The sequence below is a fragment of the Phasianus colchicus genome, chromosome 37, assembly GCF_987193195.1.
Source record: "Phasianus colchicus chromosome 37, bPhaCol1.hap1.1, whole genome shotgun sequence".
Classification (NCBI taxonomy): Eukaryota; Metazoa; Chordata; class Aves; order Galliformes; family Phasianidae; genus Phasianus; species Phasianus colchicus.
In genome coordinates, this window is record NC_143472.1 from 1,035,411 (window position 1) to 1,056,564 (window position 21,154).

Below are 21,154 nucleotides of genomic sequence, written 5' to 3' on the forward strand. Positions count from 1 at the left end.
GCATCGCCCAATAATCACCCCATAATGACCCCATATATCACCCCATAACGACCCCATACATCGCCCCAGAACTGCCCCATAATGACCCCATTACAACCCCACATATCACCCCATAACTGCCCCATAGTGACCCCATACCTGGCCCCATAACGACCCCATGCATCGCCCCATAATGACCCTATACCTGGCCCCATATATCAGCCCAGGACGACCCCAGATATCACCCCATAACGACCGCAAAAATTCCCCCATAACCCCCCCATATCCCCCCCGAAAAGCCCCCAATCCCCCCCATATCCCCCAATAACCCCCCCATATCCCCCATACCCACCCATATCCCCACATGCCCACCCCATATCCCCCCATAAGACCCCATACCCCCCCATACCCACCCCATAACCACCCCATATCCCCCATAACCACCCCATAACCCCCCATATCTCCCCATAACCCCCCCATATTGCCCCATAACCACCCCATACCCACCCCACATCTCCCCATAACTCCCCATATCGCCCCATACCCATCCCATACCCACCCCATAACCCCTCATAAGACCCCCATAAGACCCCACCCCATACCCATACCCACCCCAAATCCCCCATAAGACCCCATAACCCCCCATATCTCCCCATAACCCCCCCATATCGCCCCATAACCACCCCATACCCCCCCATATCGCCCCATATCGCCCCATGCCCGCCCCATATCCCCCCATACCCACCCCACACCCCCCATAAGCCCCCATAAGACCCCACCCCATACCCATACCCACCCCATATTGCCCCATAACCACCCCATACCCACCCCACATCCCCCCATAACTCCCCATATCACCCCATAACCACCCTATACCCCCCCATATCCCCCCATAACGACCCCATATCCCCCCATAACCCCCCCATATCTCCCCATAACCACCCCATAACCCCCCATATCGCCCCATAACCCCCCCATATCACCCCATAACCACCCCATACCCACCCCATATCCCCCCATAAGACCCCATACCGCCCCATAACCCCCCCATATTCCCCCATACCCACCCTATACCCCCCCATATCTCCCCATAACGACCCCATAACCACCCCATAACCCCCCATATCTCCCCATAACCCCCCCATATCGCCCCATAACCCCCCCATATCACCCCATACCCACCCCATATCCCCTCATAAGACCCCCATAAGACCCCACCCCATACCCATACCCACCCCACACCCCATATCCCCCCATACCCACCCCACACCCCCCATATCGCCCCATAACCACCCCATACCCACCCCATATCCCCCATAACCACCCCATAACCCCCCATATCCCCCCATAACCACTCCATACCCACCCCATATCCCCCCATACCCACCCCAGCCCCCCCATAAGACCCCACCCCATACCCATACCCACCCCATATCCCCCATAAGACCCCATAACCCCCCATATCTCCCCATAACCCCCCCATATCGCCCCATAACCGCCCCATACCCCCCCATATCGCCCCATAACCCCCCCATATCGCCCCATAACCACCCCATAACCACCCCATACCCACCCCATATCCCCTCATAAGACCCCCATAAGACCCCACCCCATACCCATACCCACCCCATACCCACCCCATATCCCCCCATACCCACCCCACACCCCCCATATCGCCCCATAACCACCCCATACCCACCCCATATCCCCCATAACCACCCCATAACCCCCCATATCCCCCCATATCCCCCCATAACCACTCCATACCCACCCCATATCCCCCCCATACCCACCCCACACCCCCCATATCGCCCCATAACCACCCCATACCCACCCCATATCCCCCATAACCACCCCATAACCCCCCATATCCCCCATAACCACCCCATACCCACCCCATATCCCCCCCATAACCACCCCATAACCCCCCATAAGACCCCACCCCATACCCATACCCACCCCATATCCCCCATAACCCCCCATATCCCCCATATCCCCCCATAACCACCCCATAACCACCCCATATCCCCCATAACCACCCCATAACCCCCCATATCCCCCCATATCCCCCCATACCCACCCCACCCCCCCCCTAAGCCCCCCCAAGCCCCCCGCCCCGCTCACGGCGGCCATGTCGTAGATGTGTGTGGAGCCCATCATGGCGCTGCCCACGGTGGCCGTTCGCTTTTCGGGGACCACGGTGAACAGCTGCGGGGTCTCACTGCTAAACGGGAACAGAACGGGCGGCTTGCTGCCCCATAGCGCCCACACGGCCCCATAGGGACCCATAGGGACCCATAGCGCCCATACAGCCCCATAGGGACCCATAGGGACCCATAGATTCCTGTACAGCCCCATAGCGCCCATACGGCCCCATAGGGACCCATGGGGACCCATAGTGCCCATACAGCCCCATAGGGACCCATAGGGACCCATAGATCCCCATACAGCCCCATAGCGCCCGTATGGCCCCATAGGGACCCATAGATTCCCATACAGCCCCATAGGGACCCATAGAGACCTCACAGACCCCATAGAGACCCCACAGAGACCCCATAGCCCCCATCCAGACCCCATCCAGACCCCATAGAGACCCCATAGCCACCCCACAGACCCCATAGGGACCCCACAAAGACCCATAGAGCTCCATAGAGACACCATGGCCCCCATCCAGACCCCATCCAGACCCCATCCAGACCCCATAGCCACCGCACAGACCCCACAGAGACCCCACAGAGACCCCACAGAGACCCCATAGCCACCCCACAGACCCCATAGACCCCACAAAGACCCCACAAAGACCCATAGAGCCCCATAGAGACCCCATAGCCACCCAGACCCCACAAACACCCCATAAAGACCCCACAAGAGACCCCACAGACCCCACAGACCCCATAGTGACCCCACAGACCTCACAAAGACCCCTTAGAGACCCCACAGAGACCCATAGAGACCCATAGAGACCCCATAGAGACCCCATAGAGACCCATAGAGACCCATAGAGACCCATAGACCCCACAGACCCCACAGACCCCACAAAGACCCCTTAGAGACCTCACAGACCCCATAGAGCCCCCATGGAGCCCCCATGGAGACCCCACAAACCCCATAGAGACCCCACAGAGACTCCACAGAGACCCCACAGAGACCCCACAGAGACCCCACAAACCCCATAGAGCCCCATAGAGATCTCACAGAGACCCATAGAGCCCATAGTGACCCCACAGACCCCACAAAGGCCCCATGAAGACCCCACAGAGACCCATAGGACCCCATAGAGACCCATTGCCACCATCCAGACCCCATAGAGACCCCATAGCCACCCCACAGACCCCACAGAGACCCCATAGAGACCCCACAGAGACCCCACAAACCCCATAGAGACCCCACAGAGACCCCACAAACCCCACAGAGACCCCACAGAGACCCCACAGAGACCCCATAGCCCCCATCCAGACCCCACAGAGACCCCATAGCCCCCATCCAGACCCCATAGAGACCCCATAGCCCCCATCCAGACCCCATAGCCACCCCACAGACCCCATAGACCCCACAAAGACCCTACAAAGACCCATAGAGCCCCATAGAGACCCCATAGCCACCCACAGACCCCACAGAGACCCCACAGAGACCCCACAGAGACCCCACAGAGACCCCATAGCTGCCATCCAGACCCCATAGAGACCCCATAGCCACCCCACAGACCACATAGGGACCCCATAGGGACCCATAGAGACCCCACAGACCCCACAGACCCCATAGAGCCCCCATAGCCACCCCACAGAGACCCCACAGAGACCCCATAGTCGCCATCCTGACCCCATAGAGACCCCATAGCCACCCCACAGACCCCATAGGGACCCCATAGGGACCCATAGAGACCCATTGAGACCCCACAGACCCCATCCAGACCGCATCCAGACCCCATAGAGACCCCACAGACCCCACAAAGACCCCATAGAGACCCCACAAACCCCATAAAGACCCCTTAGAGACCCCACAGACCCCATAGAGCCCCATAGAGACCCCACAAAACCCATAGACCCCACAGAGACCCCACAGAGACCCACAGAGACACCACAGAGACCCCACAAACCCCATAGAGACCCCATAGCCACCCCACAGACCCCATAGAGCCCCCACAGAGACCCCACAGAGACCCATAGAGCCCATAGTGACCCCACAGACCCCACAAAGACCCCTTAGAGACCCCACAGACCCCACAGAGACCCCACAGAGACCCATCCAGACCCCATAGCCCCCATCCAGACCCCACAGAGACCCATCCAGACCCCATAGCCCCCATCCAGACCCCACAGAGACCCCACAGAGACCCCATAGCCACCCCACAGACCCCACAGACCGCATAAAGACCCCACAGAGACCCCATAGAGCCCCATAGAGCCCCATAGAGACCCCACAGAGCCCCTAGATCCCCCATAGAGCCCCATAGAGACCCCACAGACCCCATAGAGACCCCATAGCCCCCATCCAGACCCCATAGAGACCCCATAGCCACCCCACAGACCCCATAGAGACCCCATAGCCACCATCCAGACCCCATAGCCCCCATCCAGACCCCATCCAGACCCCATAGCCACCCCACAGACCCCATAGAGATCCCATAGAGCCCCACAGAGACCCCACAGACCCCACAGAGACCCCATAGCCACCCCACAGACCCCACAGACCGCATAAAGACCCCACAGAGACCCCATAGAGCCCCATAGAGCCCCATAGAGACCCCACAGAGACCCATAGAGACCCCATAGCCCCCATCCAGACCCCATAGAGACCCCATAGAGACCCCATAGAGACCCCATAGAGACCCCATAGCCACCCCACAGACCCCACAGAGACCCCACAGAGACCCCATAGAGCCCCATAGAGAACCCACAGACCCCATAGAGACCCCATAGGCCCCATCCAGACCCCATAGAGCCCCATAGCCACCCCACAGACCCCATAGGGCCCCCATAGAGCCCCATAGAGACCCCATAGAGACCCATAGACCCCATAGTGACCCCACAGACCCCATAGAGACCCCATAGAGCCCCATAGAGACCCCATCCAGACCCCATCCAGACCCCATAGAGACCCCATAGCCACCCCACAGACCCCATAGAGACCCCATAGCCCCCATCCAGACCCCATCCAGACCCCATAGCCCCCATCCAGACCCCATAGGGACCCCATAGCCCCCATCCAGACCCCATAGAGACCCCATAAAGACCCCATAGAGACCCCACAGAGACCCCACAGACCCCACAGCGACCCCACAGCGACCCCATAGCCCCCATCCAGACCCCATAGCCACCCCACAGACCCCATAGAGACCTCACAGACCCCATAGAGACCCCACAAAGACCCCATAGAGAGAGCCCCCATCCAGACCCCATAGAGACCCCATAGGGACCCCATAGCCCCCATCCAGACCCCATCCAGACCCCATAGCCACCCCACAGAGACCCCACAGAGACCCCACAAAGACCCCATAGCCACCCCATAGCCACCCCACAGACCCCACAGACCGCATAAAGACCCCACAGAGACCCCATAGAGACCCCACAGACCCCATAGCCACCCCATAGCCACCCCACAGAGACCCCACAGAGACCCCACAGGCCCCATAAACACCCCACAGACCCCACAGAGACCCCATAGCCCCCATCCAGACCCCATAGAGACCCCATAGCCCCCATCCAGACCCCATAGGGACCCCATAGAGACCCCATAGCCCCCATCCAGACCCCATAGAGACCCCATAGCCACCCCACAGACCCCATAGAGACCCCGTAGCCCACATCCAGACCCCACAGAGACCCATAGCCACCCACAGACCCCACAGAGACCCCACAGAGACCCCATAGCCGCCATCCAGACCCCATGGAGACCCCATAGCCACCCCACAGACCCCACAGACCGCATAAAGACCCCACAGACACCCCATAGATCCCCCATAGAGCCCCATAGAGACCCCACAGACCCCATAGATCCCATAGTGACCCCACAGACCCCACGGACCCCATAGAGCCCCATAGAGACCCCACAGAGACCCCACAGAGACCCCATAGCCCCCATCCAGACCCCATCCAGACCCCATAGAGACCTCATAGCCCCCATCCAGACCCCATCCAGACCCCATAGCCACCCACAGACCCCACAGAGACCCCACAGAGACCCCATAGCTGCCATCCAGACCCCATAGAGACCCCATAGCCACCCCACAGACCCCATAGGGACCCATAGAGACCCCATAGCCCCCATCCAGACCCCATCCAGACCCCATAGCCACCCTACAGACCCCATAAAGACCCCACAGAGACCCCACAGAGACCCCATAGCCCCCATCCAGACCCCATAGAGACCCCATAGCCACCCCACAGACCCCATAGCCCCCATCCAGACCCCATAGGGACCCCATAGGGACCCCACAAAGACCCATAGAGCTCCATAGAGACCCCATAGCTCCCATCCAGACCCCATAGGGACCCCATAGCCCCCATCCGGACCCCATAGAGACCCCATAGCCCCCATCCAGACCCCATAGAGACCCCATAGCCCCCATCCAGACCCCATAGAGACCCCATAGCCACCCCACAGACCCCATAGAGACCCCATAGCCCCCATCCAGACCCCATAGAGCCCCATAGCCACCCCACAGACCCCATAGAGACCCCATAGCCCCCATCCAGACCCCATAGAGACCCCATAGCCACCCCACAGACCCCATAGAGACCCCATAGCCACCATCCAGACCCCATAGAGACCCATAGCCACCCCACAGACCCCATAGCCCCCATCCAGACCCCATCCAGACCCCATCCAGACCCCATAGCCACCCCACAGACCCCATAAAGACCCCACAGAGGCCCCACAGAGACCCCATAGCCCCCATCCAGACCCCATAGAGACCCCATAGCCACCCCACAGACCCCATAGGGACCCATAGAGACCCATAGAGACCCATTGAGACCCCACAGAGACCCTATAGCCCCCATCCAGACCCCATAGAGCCCCATAGCCACACCACAGACCCCATAGAGACCCCATAGCCCCCATCCAGACCCCATAGAGACCCCATAGCCACCCCACAGACCCCATAGACCCCACAAAGACCCATAGAGCTCCATAGAGACCCCATAGCCCCCATCCAGACCCCATCCAGACCCCATAGCCACCCCACAGACCCCATAGAGCCCCCATAGAGACCCATAGAGACCCCACAGAGCCCCATAGAGACCCCACAGACCCCATAGAGACCCCATAGCCCCCATCCAGACCCCATAGGGACCCCATAGCCCCCATCCAGACCCCATAGAGCCCCATAGCCCCCATCCAGACCCCATAGCCACCCACAGACCCCACAGAGACCCCATAGGGACCCCACAAAGACCCATAGAGCCCCATAGAGACCCCATAGCCCCCATCCAGACCCCATAGCCCCCATCCAGACCCCATAGAGACCCCATAGCCACCCCACAGACCCCAAACCCCAAATCCCGACCCGTCCATGGCCTCCTCGATTTTCTTCTTGCGCAGCTCGATGAGCTCCGGGGTCTCCATCCCTGCGGGCACCGACGAGAAGCCGCCGGGCGTGATCAGACCGCTGGGATTAATTAACAGCTCGTTAATTAGTGAGCTCAGTAATTAATAAGGGAACCGCCGGGCGTGATCAGACCGCTGGGATTAATTAACAGCTCGTTAATTAGTGAGCTCAGTAATTAATAAGGGAACCGCCGGGCGTGAGCAGACCGCTGGGATTAATTAATTAACAGCTCGTTAATTAGTGGGGTCAGTAATTAATAAGGGAGCCGCCGGGCGTGAGCAGACCGCTGGGATTAATTAACAGCTCGTTAATTAGTGAGCTCAGTAATTAATAAGGGAGCCGCCGGGCGTGATCAGACCGCTGGGAATTAAGTAATTAACCGTGTCATTAATTAGTGGGGTCAGTAATTAATAAGGGAGCCGCCGGGCGTGATCAGACCGCTGGGAATTAAGTAATTAACCGTGTCATTAATTAGTGGGGTCAGTAATTAATAAGGGAGCCGCCGGGCGTGAGCAGACCGCTGGGATTAATTAACAGCTCGTTAATTAGTGAGCTCAGTAATTAATAAGGGAGCCGCCGGGCGTGAGCAGACCGCTGGGATTAATTAACAGCTCGTTAATTAGTGGGGTCAGTAATTAATAAGGGAGCCGCCGGGCGTGAGCAGACCGCTGGGATTAATTAACAGCTCGTTAATTAGTGGGGTCAGTAATTAATAAGGGAGCCGCCGGGCGTGATCAGACCGCTGGGAATTAAGTAATTAACCGTGTCATTAATTAGTGGGGTCAGTAATTAATAAGGGAGCCGCCGGGCGTGAGCAGACCGCTGGGATTAATTAACAGCTCGTTAATTAGTGGGGTCAGTAATTAATAAGGGAACCGCCGGGCGTGAGCAGACCGCTGGTAATTAAGTAATTAACAGCTCGTTAATTAGTGGGGTCAGTAATTAATAAGGGAGCCGCCGGGCGTGAGCAGACCGCTGGGATTAATTAATTAACAGCTCGTTAATTAGTGAGCTCAGTAATTAATAAGGGAGCCGCCGGGCGTGATCAGACCGCTGGGATTAATTAATTAACAGTGTCATTAATTAGTGGGGTCAGTAATTAATAAGGGAGCCGCCGGGCGTGATCAGACCGCTGGTAATTAATTAACAGCTCGTTAATTACTGGGGTCAGTAATTAATAAGGGAACCGCCGGGCGTGATCAGACCGCTGGGATTAATTAATTAACAGCTCGTTAATTAGTGAGCTCAGTAATTAATAAGGGAGCCGCCGGGCGTGAGCAGACCGCTGGTAATTAAGTAATTAACAGTGTCATTAATTAGTGGGGTCGGTAATTAATAAGGGAGCCGCCGGGCGTGATCAGACCGCTGGTAATTAAGTCATTAACAGTGTCATTAATTAGTGGGGTCAGTAATTAATAAGGGAACCGCCGGGCGTGATCAGACCGCTGGTAATTAAGTAATTAACAGTGTCATTAATTAGTGGGGTCAGTAATTAATAAGGGAACCGCCGGGCGTGAGCAGACCGCTGGGATTAATTAACAGCTCGTTAATTAGTGGGGTCAGTAATTAATAAGGGAGCCGCCGGGCATGAGCAGACCGCTGGGATTAATTAACAGCTCGTTAATTAGTGGGGTCAGTAATTAATAAGGGAACCGCCGGGCGTGAGCAGACCGCTGGGATTAATTAACAGCTCGTTAATTAGTGAGCTCAGTAATTAATAAGGGAGCCGCTGGGCGTGAGCAGACCGCTGGGATTAATTAACAGCTCGTTAATTAGTGAGCTCAGTAATTAATAAGGGAGCCGCCGGGCGTGAGCAGACCGCTGGGATTAATTAATTAACAGCTCGTTAATTAGTGGGGTCAGTAATTAATAAGGGAACCGCCGGGCGTGAGCAGACCGCTGGGATTAATTAACAGCTCGTTAATTAGTGAGCTCAGTAATTAATAAGGGAACCGCCGGGCGTGAGCAGACCGCTGGGATTAATTAACAGCTCGTTAATTAGTGAGCTCAGTAATTAATAAGGGAGCCGCCGGGCGTGATCAGACCGCTGGGATTAATTAACAGCTCGTTAATTAGTGAGCTCAGTAATTAATAAGGGAGCCGCCGGGCGTGAGCAGACCGCTGGGATTAATTAACAGCTCGTTAATTAGTGGGGTCAGTAATTAATAAGGGAGCCGCCGGGCGTGAGCAGACCGCTGGGATTAATTAATTAACAGCTCGTTAATTAGTGAGCTCAGTAATTAATAAGGGAGCCGCCGGGCGTGAGCAGACCGCTGGGGTTAATTAATTAACAGCTCGTTAATTAGTGAGCTCAGTAATTAATAAGGGAACCGCCGGGCGTGATCAGACCGCTGGGATTAATTAACAGCTCGTTAATTAGTGAGCTCAGTAATTAATAAGGGAGCCGCCGGGCGTGAGCAGACCGCTGGGGTTAATTAATTAACAGCTCGTTAATTAGTGAGCTCAGTAATTAATAAGGGAGCCGCCGGGCGTGAGCAGACCGCTGGGATTAATTAACAGCTCGTTAATTAGTGAGCTCAGTAATTAATAAGGGAGCCGCCGGGCGTGAGCAGACCGCTGGGATTAATTAACAGCTCGTTAATTAGTGGGGTCAGTAATTAATAAGGGAGCCGCCGGGCGTGAGCAGACCGCTGGGATTAATTAATTAACAGCTCGTTAATTACTGGGGTCATTGGGTAACAGGGAACTGCCGGGCGTGGTCAGACCACTGGTAATTAATTAACGGCTGTTAATTAGTGGGGTCATTAGGTAACGGGGGAACCGCCGGGCGTGAGCAGACCGCTGGTAATTAATTAATAGCTCGTTAATTAGTGGGGTCATTAGGTAACGGGGGAACCGCCGGGCGTGAGCAGACCGCTGGGTAATTAATTAACGGCTCGGTAATTAGTGGGGTCATTAACTAACGGGGGGGGGAACCACCAAGGGTGATCAGACCGCTGGGGCAGGCAATTAACGGGGGGTAATTAACGGGGGTTAATTAATTGGGGGGGGAGATGGGGGTCCATGGGGTGGGAACTGGGGGGTGGGCAGTGGGAGATGGGGCAGAGCTGTGGGGCAGCGCTATGGGGCAGCGCTATGGGGCAGAGCTATGGGGCAGCTGTGGGGCAGAGCTATGGGGCAGAGCTATGGGATGCCTATGGGATATCTATGGGGCAGAACTACAGAATAGCTATGGGGCAGCTATGGGGCAGCTGTGGGGCAGCACTATAGGACAGAGCTATGGGGCAGCGCAATGGGGCAGCTATGGGGCAGCGCTGTGGGGCAGAGCTATGGGACAGAGCTGTGGGGCAGCGCTATGGGGCAGCTATGGGGCAGAGCTGTGTGATATCTGTGGGATATCTATGGGGCAGCTGTGGGGCAGCTATGGGGCAGAGCTGTGGGGTGGCAGCTATGGGGCAGCTATGGGGCAGAGCTGTGTGATATCTGTGGGATATCTATGGGGCAGCTATGGGGCAGCGCTATGGGGCAGAGCTGTGTGATATCTATGGGATATCTATGGGGCAGCGCTATGGGGCAGTGCTATGGGGCAGCGCTATCAAGCAGCTATGGGGCAGCGCTATGGGACAGCGCTATGGGGCAGCACTATGGGGCAGCTTTGGGGCAGAGCTATGGGGCAGCTATGGGATGGCAGAACTATGGGGCAGAACTATAGGGCAGCGCTATGGGGCAGAGCTATGGGACGCTTATGGGATATCTATGGGGCAGCTATGGGGCAGCTACGGGATGTCTATGGGGCAGCGCTATGGGGCAGCACTATGGGGCAGCACTATGGGGCAGATCTATGGGGCAGAGCTATAGGAAAGCTATGGGGCAGCGCTATGGGGCAGCTATGGGGTAGCTATGGGGATGAGCTATAGGAAAGCTATGGGGCAGCTGTGGGGCAGCGCTGTGGGGCAGTACTATAGGACAGAGCTATGGGGCAGCGCTGTGGGGCAGCTGTGGGGCAGAGCTATGGGGCAGCTCTATGGGGCAGAGCTATGGGAAAGTTATGGGGCAGTGCTATGGGGCAGAGCTATGGGATGCCTATGGGATATCTATGGGACAGAACTACAGAATATCTATGGGGCAGCTATGGGGCAGCTATGGGGTACCTATGGGATGTCTATGGGGCAGTGCTATAGAGCAGCTATGGGGCAGCGCTATGGGGCAGCGCTATGAGATGCCTATGTGATATCTATGGGATAGCTATGGGATAGCTATGGGGCAGCTGTGGGGCAGAGCTGTGGGGCAGCTGTGGGGCAGCTATGGGGCAGAGCTGTGTGATATCTATGGGGCAGGGCTATGGGGCAGCGCTATGGGGCAGCTATGGGGCAGCGCTGTGGGGCAGCTGTGGGGCAGAGCTGTGGGGCAGAGCTATGGGGCAGCTGTGGGGCAGCTATGGGGCAGAGCTGTGTGATATCTATGGGGCAGCGCTGTGGGGCAGCGCTGTGGGGCAGAGCTATGGGATGCCTATGGGATATCTATGGGGCAGAACTACAGAATATCCATGGGGCAGCTATGGGGCAGCTGTGGGGCAGAGCTGTGGGGCAGCACTATGAGGCAGCTATGGGGCAGCGCTATGGGGCAGCTGTGGGGCAGCGCTGTGGGGCAGCGCTATGGGGCAGCTGTGGGGCAGCTATGGGGCAGCGCTGTGGGGCAGCGCTATGGGGCAGCTGTGGGGCAGCTGTGGGGCAGCGCTGTGGGGCAGCTATGGGGCAGCTGTGGGGCAGCGCTGTGGGGCAGAACTGTGGGGCAGAACTGTGGGGCAGCGCTGTGGGGCAGCTATGGGGCAGCTGTGGGGCAGCTGTGGGGCAGAGCTGTGGGGCAGCTGTGGGGCAGCGCTATGGGGCAGAGCTGTGGGACAGAACTGTGGGGCAGCTGTGGGGCAGCTGTGGGGCAGCTGTGGGGCAGAACTGTGGGGCAGCGCTGTGGGGCAGCGCTGTGGGGCAGCTATGGGGCAGCTGTGGGGCAGCACTATGGGGCAGCACTGTGGGGCAGAGCTGTGGGGCAGCGCTGTGGGGCAGAACTGTGGGGCAGTGCTGTGGGGCAGCTGTGGGGCAGCTGTGGGGCAGCGCTGTGGGGCAGCGCTGTGGGGCAGCTGTGGGGCAGCTGTGGGGCAGCTGTGGGGCTGCTATGGGGCAGCTGTGGGGCAGCACTGTGGGGCAGCTATGGGGCAGAGCTATGGGGCAGTGCTATGGGGCATCGCTATGGGGTATCTATGGGGCAGCGCTATGGGGCAGCACTATGGGGCAGCGCTATGGGGCAGCGCTATGAGATGCCTATGTGATATCTATGGGATGTCTATGGGATAGCTATGGGATAGCTATGGGGCAGCTATGGGGCAGTGCTATGGGACGCTTATGGGATATCTATGGGGCAGCTGTGGGGCAGCACTGTGGGGCAGCGCTATGGGGCAGCTGTGGGGCAGCTGTGGGGCAGAGCTGTGGGGCAGCTGTGGGGCAGCGCTATGGGGCAGCGCTATGGGGTATCTATGGGGCAGCGCTATGGGGCAGCGCTATGGGGCAGAGCTGTGGGGCAGCTGTGGGGCAGAGCTGTGGGGCAGCACCTGTCAGCCGGGGTGACGAAGCCGCTCTCGTCGGGCTTCTCGTCGTCGCTCTCCTCCTCCTCCTCCTCCTCCGACGACTCCTCGTCCGACGGCTCCAGCTCCCCCCACGGCGTGCGGTCGATCTCCTCCTCCTCCTCCTTCGCCTGGGGGGGCAGACATGGGGGGGGGGCAATTATGGGGGGGGGTAATTATGGGGGGTACCCCAAAAAGGGGAGGGGGGGGGGGCTGAGACCCCTGGGAGGAATGTAAAGAGATGGGGGGGGGGGAGGGGCAAATATGGGCAGGGGGCAAATATGGGGGGGGTGAATATGGGGGGGGGGCAAATATGGGGTGGGCCAAATATGGGGGTGACCCCAAAAAGGGGAGTGGGGGGGGAGGGGGAGGGGGGAGTGGGGGGGCTGAGACCCCTGGGAAGAATGTAAAGAGATGGGGGGGGGGGAGGGCAAATAAGGGGAGGGGGGCAAATATGGGGGGATGGCAAATTTGGGGGGGGGGGCAAATATGGGGTGTGGCAAATATGGGGGGGGACCCCAAAAAGGGGAGTGGGGGGGGAGGGGGGAGTGGGGGGTGGGCTGAGACCCCTGGGAGGAATGTAAAGAGATGGGGGGGGGAGGGCAAATAAGGGGGGGGGGCAAATATGGGGGGGGTAATTATGGGGGGGGACCCCAAAAAGGGGAGGGGGGGGGGGGCTGAGACCCCTGGGAGGAATGTAAAGAGATGGGGAGGGGGGGAGGGCAAATAAGGGGGGGGGGGCAAATATGGGGGGGGGGCAATTATGGGGGGGGGCAAATATGGGGGGGTAATTATGGGGGGGGACCCCAAAAAGGGGAGTGGGGGGGGGAGGGGGGAGTGGGGGGTGGGCTGAGACCCCTGGGAGGAATGTAAAGAGATGGGGGGGTGGAGGGGGCAAATATGGGGGAGGGGGACAAATGGGGGGGAGAGAGGCAAATATGGGGGGGGCAAATATGGGGGGAGTAATTATGGGGGGGGACCCCAAAAAGGGGAGAGGGAGGGGGGCAGAGTGGGAGGGGGGGTTATATGGGGCTGAGACCCCCAGGAGGACTGTAAAGAGATGGGGGGAGGGCAAATAAGGGGAGGGGGGCAAACATGGGGGGGGCAAATATGGGAGGGGGGGGCAAATATGGGGGGGGGACCCCAAAAAGGGGGGGGGGGGGGCAGGGGGGAGTGGGGGGTGGGCTGAGACCCCTGGGAGGACTATAAAGAGATGGGGGGGGAGGCCAAAAAAAGGGGAGGGGGGCAAATATGGGGGGGGTGACAAATATGGGGGGGGGGCAAATATGGGGGGGGTAATTATGGGGGGGGACCCCAAAAAGGGGGGGGGGGGGGGCTGAGACCCCTGGGAGGACTATGAAGAGATGAGGGGGGGGCAGGGCAAATAAGGGGAGGGGGGCAAATATGGGGGGGGGCGAATATGGGAGGGGGGGGCAAATATGGGAAGGGGGGGCAAATATGGGGGGGGGTCCCCAAAAAGGGGAGTGGGGAAAGTGGGAGGGGGGCTGAGACCCCTGGGAGGACTGTGAAGAGATGGGGGGAGGGCAAATATGGGGAGGGGGGCAAACATGGGGGGGGGTAATTATGGGGGGGGACCCCAAAAAGGGGGGTGGGGGGGGGGGCTGAGACCCCCGGGAGGACTATAAAGAGATGGGGGGGAAGGGCAAATAAGGGGAGGGGGGCAAATATGGGGGGGGGCAATTATGGGGGGGGAATTGAGGGGGGGGGCCCAAAAAGGGGAGTGGGGGGGGAGGGGGCAGTGGGGGGGGTTACAGGGGGCTGAGACCCCCGGGAGGAATGTAAAGAGATGGGGGGGGGGAGGGCAAATAAGGGGAGGGGGGCAAATATGGGGGGGGCAATTATGGGGGGGGGGCAAATATGGGGGGGGACCCCAAAAAGGGGAGTGGGGGGGGGGGCTGAGACCCCTGGGAGGAATGTAAAGAGATGGGGGGAGGGCAAATAAGGGGAGGGGGGCAAACATGGGGGGGGTAATTATGGGGGGGGACCCCAAAAAGGGGGGTGTGGGGGGGGGCTGAGACCCCTGGGAGGAATGTAAAGAGATGGGGGGGGGAGGGCAAATAAGGGGAGGGGGGCAAATATGGGGGGGGGGCAAATATGGGGGGGGGGCAAATATGGGGGGGGGGCAAATATGGGGGGGGACCCCAAAAAGGGGAGTGGGGGGGGGGCTGAGACCCCTGGGAGGAATGTAAAGAGATGGGGGGGGGAGGGCAAATAAGGGGAGGGGGGCAAATATGGGGGGGGGGGTGACAAATATGGGGGGGGGGCAATTATGGGGTGGGGCAAATATGGGGGGGGACCCCAAAAAGGGGAGTGGGGGGGGGAGGGGGAGTGGGGGGGGTTACAGGGGGCTGAGACCCCCGGGAGCAATGTAAAGAGATGGGGGGGGGGAGGGCAAATAAGGGGAGGGGGGCAAATATGGGGGGGGCAATTATGGGGGGGGGCAAATATGGGGGGGGGACCCCAAAAAGGGGAGTGGGGGGGGGGGCTGAGACCCCTGGGAGGAATGTAAAGAGATGGGGGGGGGGAGGGCAAATAAGGGGAGGGGGGCAAATATGGGGGGGGGGGCAATTATGGGGGGGGGACCCCAAAAAGGGGAAGGGGGGGGTGTGGGTGGAGGGGGGGGTGAGTGGGGGGGATGGGGGTGGGTGTGGATGGGGGGGATGGGGGTGGGGGGATGGGGGTGGGTGGGGGGGGGTTGGGGGGCAGATGTGGGTGGGGGGCCGTGTGAGGGTGGGGGGGGTGTGGGTGGGGGTGGGTTGGGGGGAGATGGGGGGGAGGGATGTGGGGGGGTTGTGGGTTGGGGGGGGGATGTGGGTGGGTGGGTGTGTAGGGGTGTGGGGGGAGATTTGGGTGGGGGGGTGGCGGGGTGTTGTGGGTTGGGGGGGTTGTGGGGGGCGGATGGGGGTGGGGAGGGGATGTGGGGGGGGGTTGTGGGTGGGGGGGGTGTGGGTTGGGGTGTTGGGATGTGGGTGGGGGGGCTGTTGTGAGTTGGGGGGGGATGTGGGGGGGGCTGGGGGGAGTGCGAGTGGGGATGCGGGTGGGTGTGGGTGGGTGGGGGGGGCTGTGGGTTGGGGGGGGGATGTGGGGGGGGGGTTTGTGGGTTGGGGGGGTTGTGGGGGGGGGTTATGGGGGGGGATGTGGGTGGTGGGGTGGGTAGGGGGGGCTGGATGGGGGGGAGATGTGGGTGGTGGGGGTGTGGGTGGGGGGGTGGATTGGGGGGGCTGTGAGTAGGGATGTGGGTGGGGGGGTGTTTTGGGTTGGGGGGGCTGTGGGTGGGTGGGGGGGGTTCTGGGGGGGGATGTGGGTGGGAGGGCTGTGGGTGGGGGGGGGTGTGGGTTCAGGGGGGGGTTGTGCGGGGGGGTTATGGGGGGGATGTGGGTGGGGGGGTGTGTAGGGGTGTGGGGGGAGATTTGGGTGGGGGGGCTGGGGGGAGTGCGAGTAGGGATGTGGGTGGGTGGGGTTGGGGGGGGGATGTGGGTGGGGGGGGGTGTTTTGGGGGGGGGTGGGTTGGGTGCGGATGTGGGTGGGGGGGGGTTTGTGGGTTGGGGGGGGTTGTGGGGGGGGTGTGGGTGGGGGGGTGGGTAGGGGGGGCTGGATGGGGGGGAGATGTGGGTGGGGGGGTGGGGGGGGTTTGAGTGGGGGTGGGGGGAGATGTGGGTGGGGGGGTAGGGGGGTGGGGGGGGTGGATTGGGGGGGCTGTGAGTAGAGATGTGGGTGGGGGGGTGTTTTGGGTTGGGGGGGCTGTGGGTGGGTGGGGGGGGTTCTGGGGGGGGATGTGGGTGGGGGGGCTGTGGGTGGGGGGGGTGTGAGAGGGGGGGGTGTGGGTTCAGGGGGGGATGTGGGTGGGTGGGGGCGGGTTGTGGGGGGGGATGTGGGTGGGGGGGTGTGTAGGGGTGTGTAGGGAGATTTGGGTGGGGGGGCTGGGGGTGTGCGAGTAGGGATGTGGGTGGGGGGGGTTGGGGGGGGGGGGATGTGGGTGGGTGGGGGGGTGTGTTTTGGGGGGGGCTGTGGGTGGGTGGGGGGGGGTGTTTTGGGGGGGGGTGTGGGTTGGGGTGCGGATGTGGGTGGGGGGGGGATTTGTGGGTTGGGGGGGGTTGTGGGGGGAGGTTATGGGGGGGATGTGGGTGGGGGGGTGGATTGGGGGGGCTGTGAGTAGGGATGTGGGTGGGGGGGTTGTGGGTTGTGGGGGGGGGGCTGTGGGGGGGGATGTGGGGGGGGGGGAGGTTTGTGGGTTGGGGGGGGGTGTGGGTGGGTGGGTGGGGTTCTGGGGGGGGGATGTGGGTGGGGGGGCTGGGGGGAGTGCGAGTAGGGATGTGGGTGGGGGGGTGTTGGGTGGGGGGGATGTGGGTGGGTGGGGGGGGTTGTGGTGGCTGATGTGGGTGAGGGGGGGGGTTTGTGGGTTGGGGGGGGATGGGGGTGGGTGGGGGGGGTTGTGGGTGGGGGGCTGTGGGGGGGGGTGGCACCTGGAACTCGGCGGCGTTGGTGCCAAAGACGTCCCCATAGAGCGGCTTCCCCGTCTCGTCCACGGGGGGTTTCCCCCAGCCCCCCGCGTGGTACCCGAATGAGCAGCCCTGGGGGGGGGGGGCACGATGTGGGGCCTGCCCCATAGCGCCCCATAGGAGACACTCCACCCCATAGCGCCCCATAGAGAGCACAGTGCCGCACAGCACCCTATATGGAGCACAGCACCCCATAGGGGGCACAGCGCCCCATAGCGCCCCATAGAGAACACTCCACCCCATAGTGCCCCATAGAGAGCACAGCACCCCCCATAGCACCCCATAGAGGACACTCCACCCCATAGCACCCCATAGCGCCCCATAGAGAACACTCCACCCCATAGCACCCCATAGGAGACACTCCACCCCATAGCGCCCCATAGAGAGCACAGCGCCCCCCATAGCGCCCCATAGGGGACACTCCACCCCACAGCACCCCATAGGGGACACTCTACCCCATAGCACCCCATAGAGGGCACAGCACCCCATAGCACCCCATAGAGGACACTCCACCCCATAGCGCCCCATCGAGGGCACAGCACCCCATAGCGCCCCATAGAGAACACTCCACCCCACAGCGCCCCATAGAGGGCACAGCACCCCATAGCGCCCCATAGAGGATACTCCACCCCATAGCACCCCATAGCGCCCCATAGAGGACACTCCAACCCATAGTGCCCCATAGGAGACACTCCACCCCATAGCGCCCCATAGAGGGCACAGCGCCCCATAGCACCCCATAGGGGACACTCCACCCCATAGCACCCCATAGAGGGCACAGCACCCCATAGTACCCCATAAGGGGCACAGCACCCCATAGCACCCCATAGGAGACACTCCACCCCATAGCACCCCATAGAGAACACTCCACCCCATAGCGCCCCATAGAGGACACTCCACCCCATAGCACCCCATAGGGGGCACAGCGCCCCATAGCGCCCCATAGGAGACACTCCACCCCACAGCACCCCATAGGGGGCACAGCGCCCCATAGCACCACATAGAGAGCACAGCACCCCCCATAGCGCCCCATAGAGAACACTCCACCCCATAGCACCCCATAGAGAGCACAGCATCCCCCATAGCGCCCCATAGAGGACACTCCACCCCATAGCACCCCATAGCGCCCCATAGGAGACACTCCATCCCATAGCACCCCATAGCGCCCCATAGAGGGCACAGTGCCACACGGCACCCTATACGGAGCACAGCACCCTACAGGGAGCACATTACCCACACTGCCCCTCACATTACCCACAATTCCTCCCGTTACCCACAATGCCACGTTCCATTACCCACACCACCCCCATTACCCACAATGCCCCATTACCTACACATTACCCACAATGCCCCATTACCCACACATTACCCACAATGCACCATTACCAACAATGCCCCATTACCAACAATGCCCATTACCCACCATGCCCCATTACCCACAATGCCCCATTACCCACAATGCCCCATTACCCACCCATTACCCACAATGCACCATTACCAACAATGCCCCATTACCCACCCATTACCCACAATGCCCATTACCCACCCATTACCCACACTACCCCATTACCCACAATGCCCCGTTACCCCCCCATTACCCACAATTCCCCCATTACCCCCAATGCCCATTACCCACCCATTACCCACAATGCCCATTACCCATCCATTACCCACAATGCCCAATTACCCCCCCGTTACCCCCAATGCCCATTACCCCCCCATTACCCACAATGCCCATTACCCACACTGACCATTATCCCCAATGCCCCCCATTACCCCCCATTACCCACAATGCCCCATTACCCCCCCGTTACCCCCAATGCCCATTACCCCCCCATTACCCACAATGCCCATTACCCCCCCATTACCCACAATGCCCCATTACCCACACTGACCATTATCCCCAATGCCCCCCATTACCCCCCATTACCCACAATGCCCCATTACCCCCCCGTTACCCCCAATGCCCATTACCCCCCATTACCCACAATGCCCCATTACCCCCCATTACCCACAATGCCCCATTACCCCCCCATTACCCCCATTACCCCCCCATTACCCACAATGCCCATTACCCCCCATTACCCCCCATTACCCCCATTACCCCCCCATTACCCACAATGCCCATTACCCCCCCATTACCCCCCCATTACCCACAATGCCCCATTACCCCCCCATTACCCCCAATGCCCCCCATTACCCACCCATTACCCACAATTCCCCCATTACCCCCAATGCCCCATTACCCACCCATTACCCACAATGCCCCATTACCCCCCCATTACCCCCATTACCCCCCCATTACCCACAATGCCCCATTACCCCCATTACCCCCCTTATCCCCCCATTACCCACAATGCCCCATTACCCACAATGCCCCATTACCCCCCCATTACCCCCATTACCCCCCCATTACCCACAATGCCCCATTACCCCCATTACCCCCCTTATCCCCCCATTACCCACAATGCCCCATTACCCACAATGCCCCATTACCCCCCCATTACCCCCAATGCCCCCCATTACCCACCCATTACCCACAATTCCCCATTTCATCCAATGCCCCATTACCCACCCATTACCCACAATGCCCCATTACCCCCAATGCCCATTACCCCCCATTACCCACAATGCCCCCCATTACCCCCCCATTACCCCCAATGCCCCCCATTACCCCTCCATTACCCACAATTCCCCATTTCCCCCAATGCCCCATTACCCACCCATTACCCACAATGCCCCATTACCCCCCCGTTACCCCCAATGCCCCCCATTACCCACCCATTACCCACAATGCCCCATTACCCTCCCATTACCCCCATTACCCCCCCATTACCCACAATGCCCATTATCCCCAATGCCCCCCTTACCCCCCCATTACCCACAATGCCCCCCATTACCCCCCCATTTCCCCCCCATTACCCACAATGCCCCCCATTACCCCCCCATTACCCACAATGCCCATTACCCCCCCATTACCCCCATTACCCCCCATTACCCACAATGCCCCATCACCCCCATTACCCCCCTTACCCCCCCATTACCCACAATGCCCCATTACCCACCCATTACCCCCATTACCCCCATTACCCACAATGCCCCATTACCCCCATTACCCACAATGCCCATTACCCCCCATTACCCCCATTACCCCCATTACCCCCCCATTACCCACAATGCCCCTTACTCCCCCATTACCCACAATGCCCCATTACCCCCATTACCCCCCCATTACCCACAATGCCCATTACCCCCCATTACCCCCATTACCCCCAATGCCCCCCATTACCCCCCATTACCCACAATGCCCCATTACCCCCCCATTACCCCCCTTACCCCCCCATTACCCACAATGCCCCATTACCCCCCATTACCCCCCTTACCCCCCCATTACCCACAATGCCCATTACCCCATTACCCCCCATTACCCACAATGCCCCATTACCCCCATTACCCCCCTTATCTCCCCATTACCCACAATGCCCATTACCCCATTACCCCCCCATTACCCACAATGCCCCATTACCC

General features: G+C 60.1%; 1 protein-coding gene across 20 annotated transcripts in view; it reads right to left on the reverse strand.

The window, feature by feature from the left end:
- SF3B2 (splicing factor 3b subunit 2) overlaps positions 1–21,154 on the reverse strand; it is an 81,115-nt gene that overhangs the window by 5,902 nt on the left and 54,059 nt on the right. For 18 of the 20 annotated variants that reach the window (XR_016461259.1, XR_016461263.1, XR_016461260.1 and 15 more), the window contains 4 exons: positions 17,591–17,698; positions 13,095–13,237; positions 7,487–7,588; positions 2,104–2,203 (listed from right to left, as the gene is read on the reverse strand). Coding sequence is in view for 15 of the 20 variants with exons in the window: in XM_090129788.1 (XP_089985914.1) it covers positions 2,104–2,203; positions 7,487–7,588; positions 13,095–13,237; positions 17,591–17,698 (453 nt within the window). In the remaining 5 variants the exon portion in view is untranslated. The remainder of the gene's footprint in view (positions 1–2,103; positions 2,204–7,486; positions 7,589–13,094; positions 13,238–17,590; positions 17,699–21,154) is intronic. The other 2 variants (XM_090129775.1, XM_090129786.1) reach the window with 1 other exon arrangement.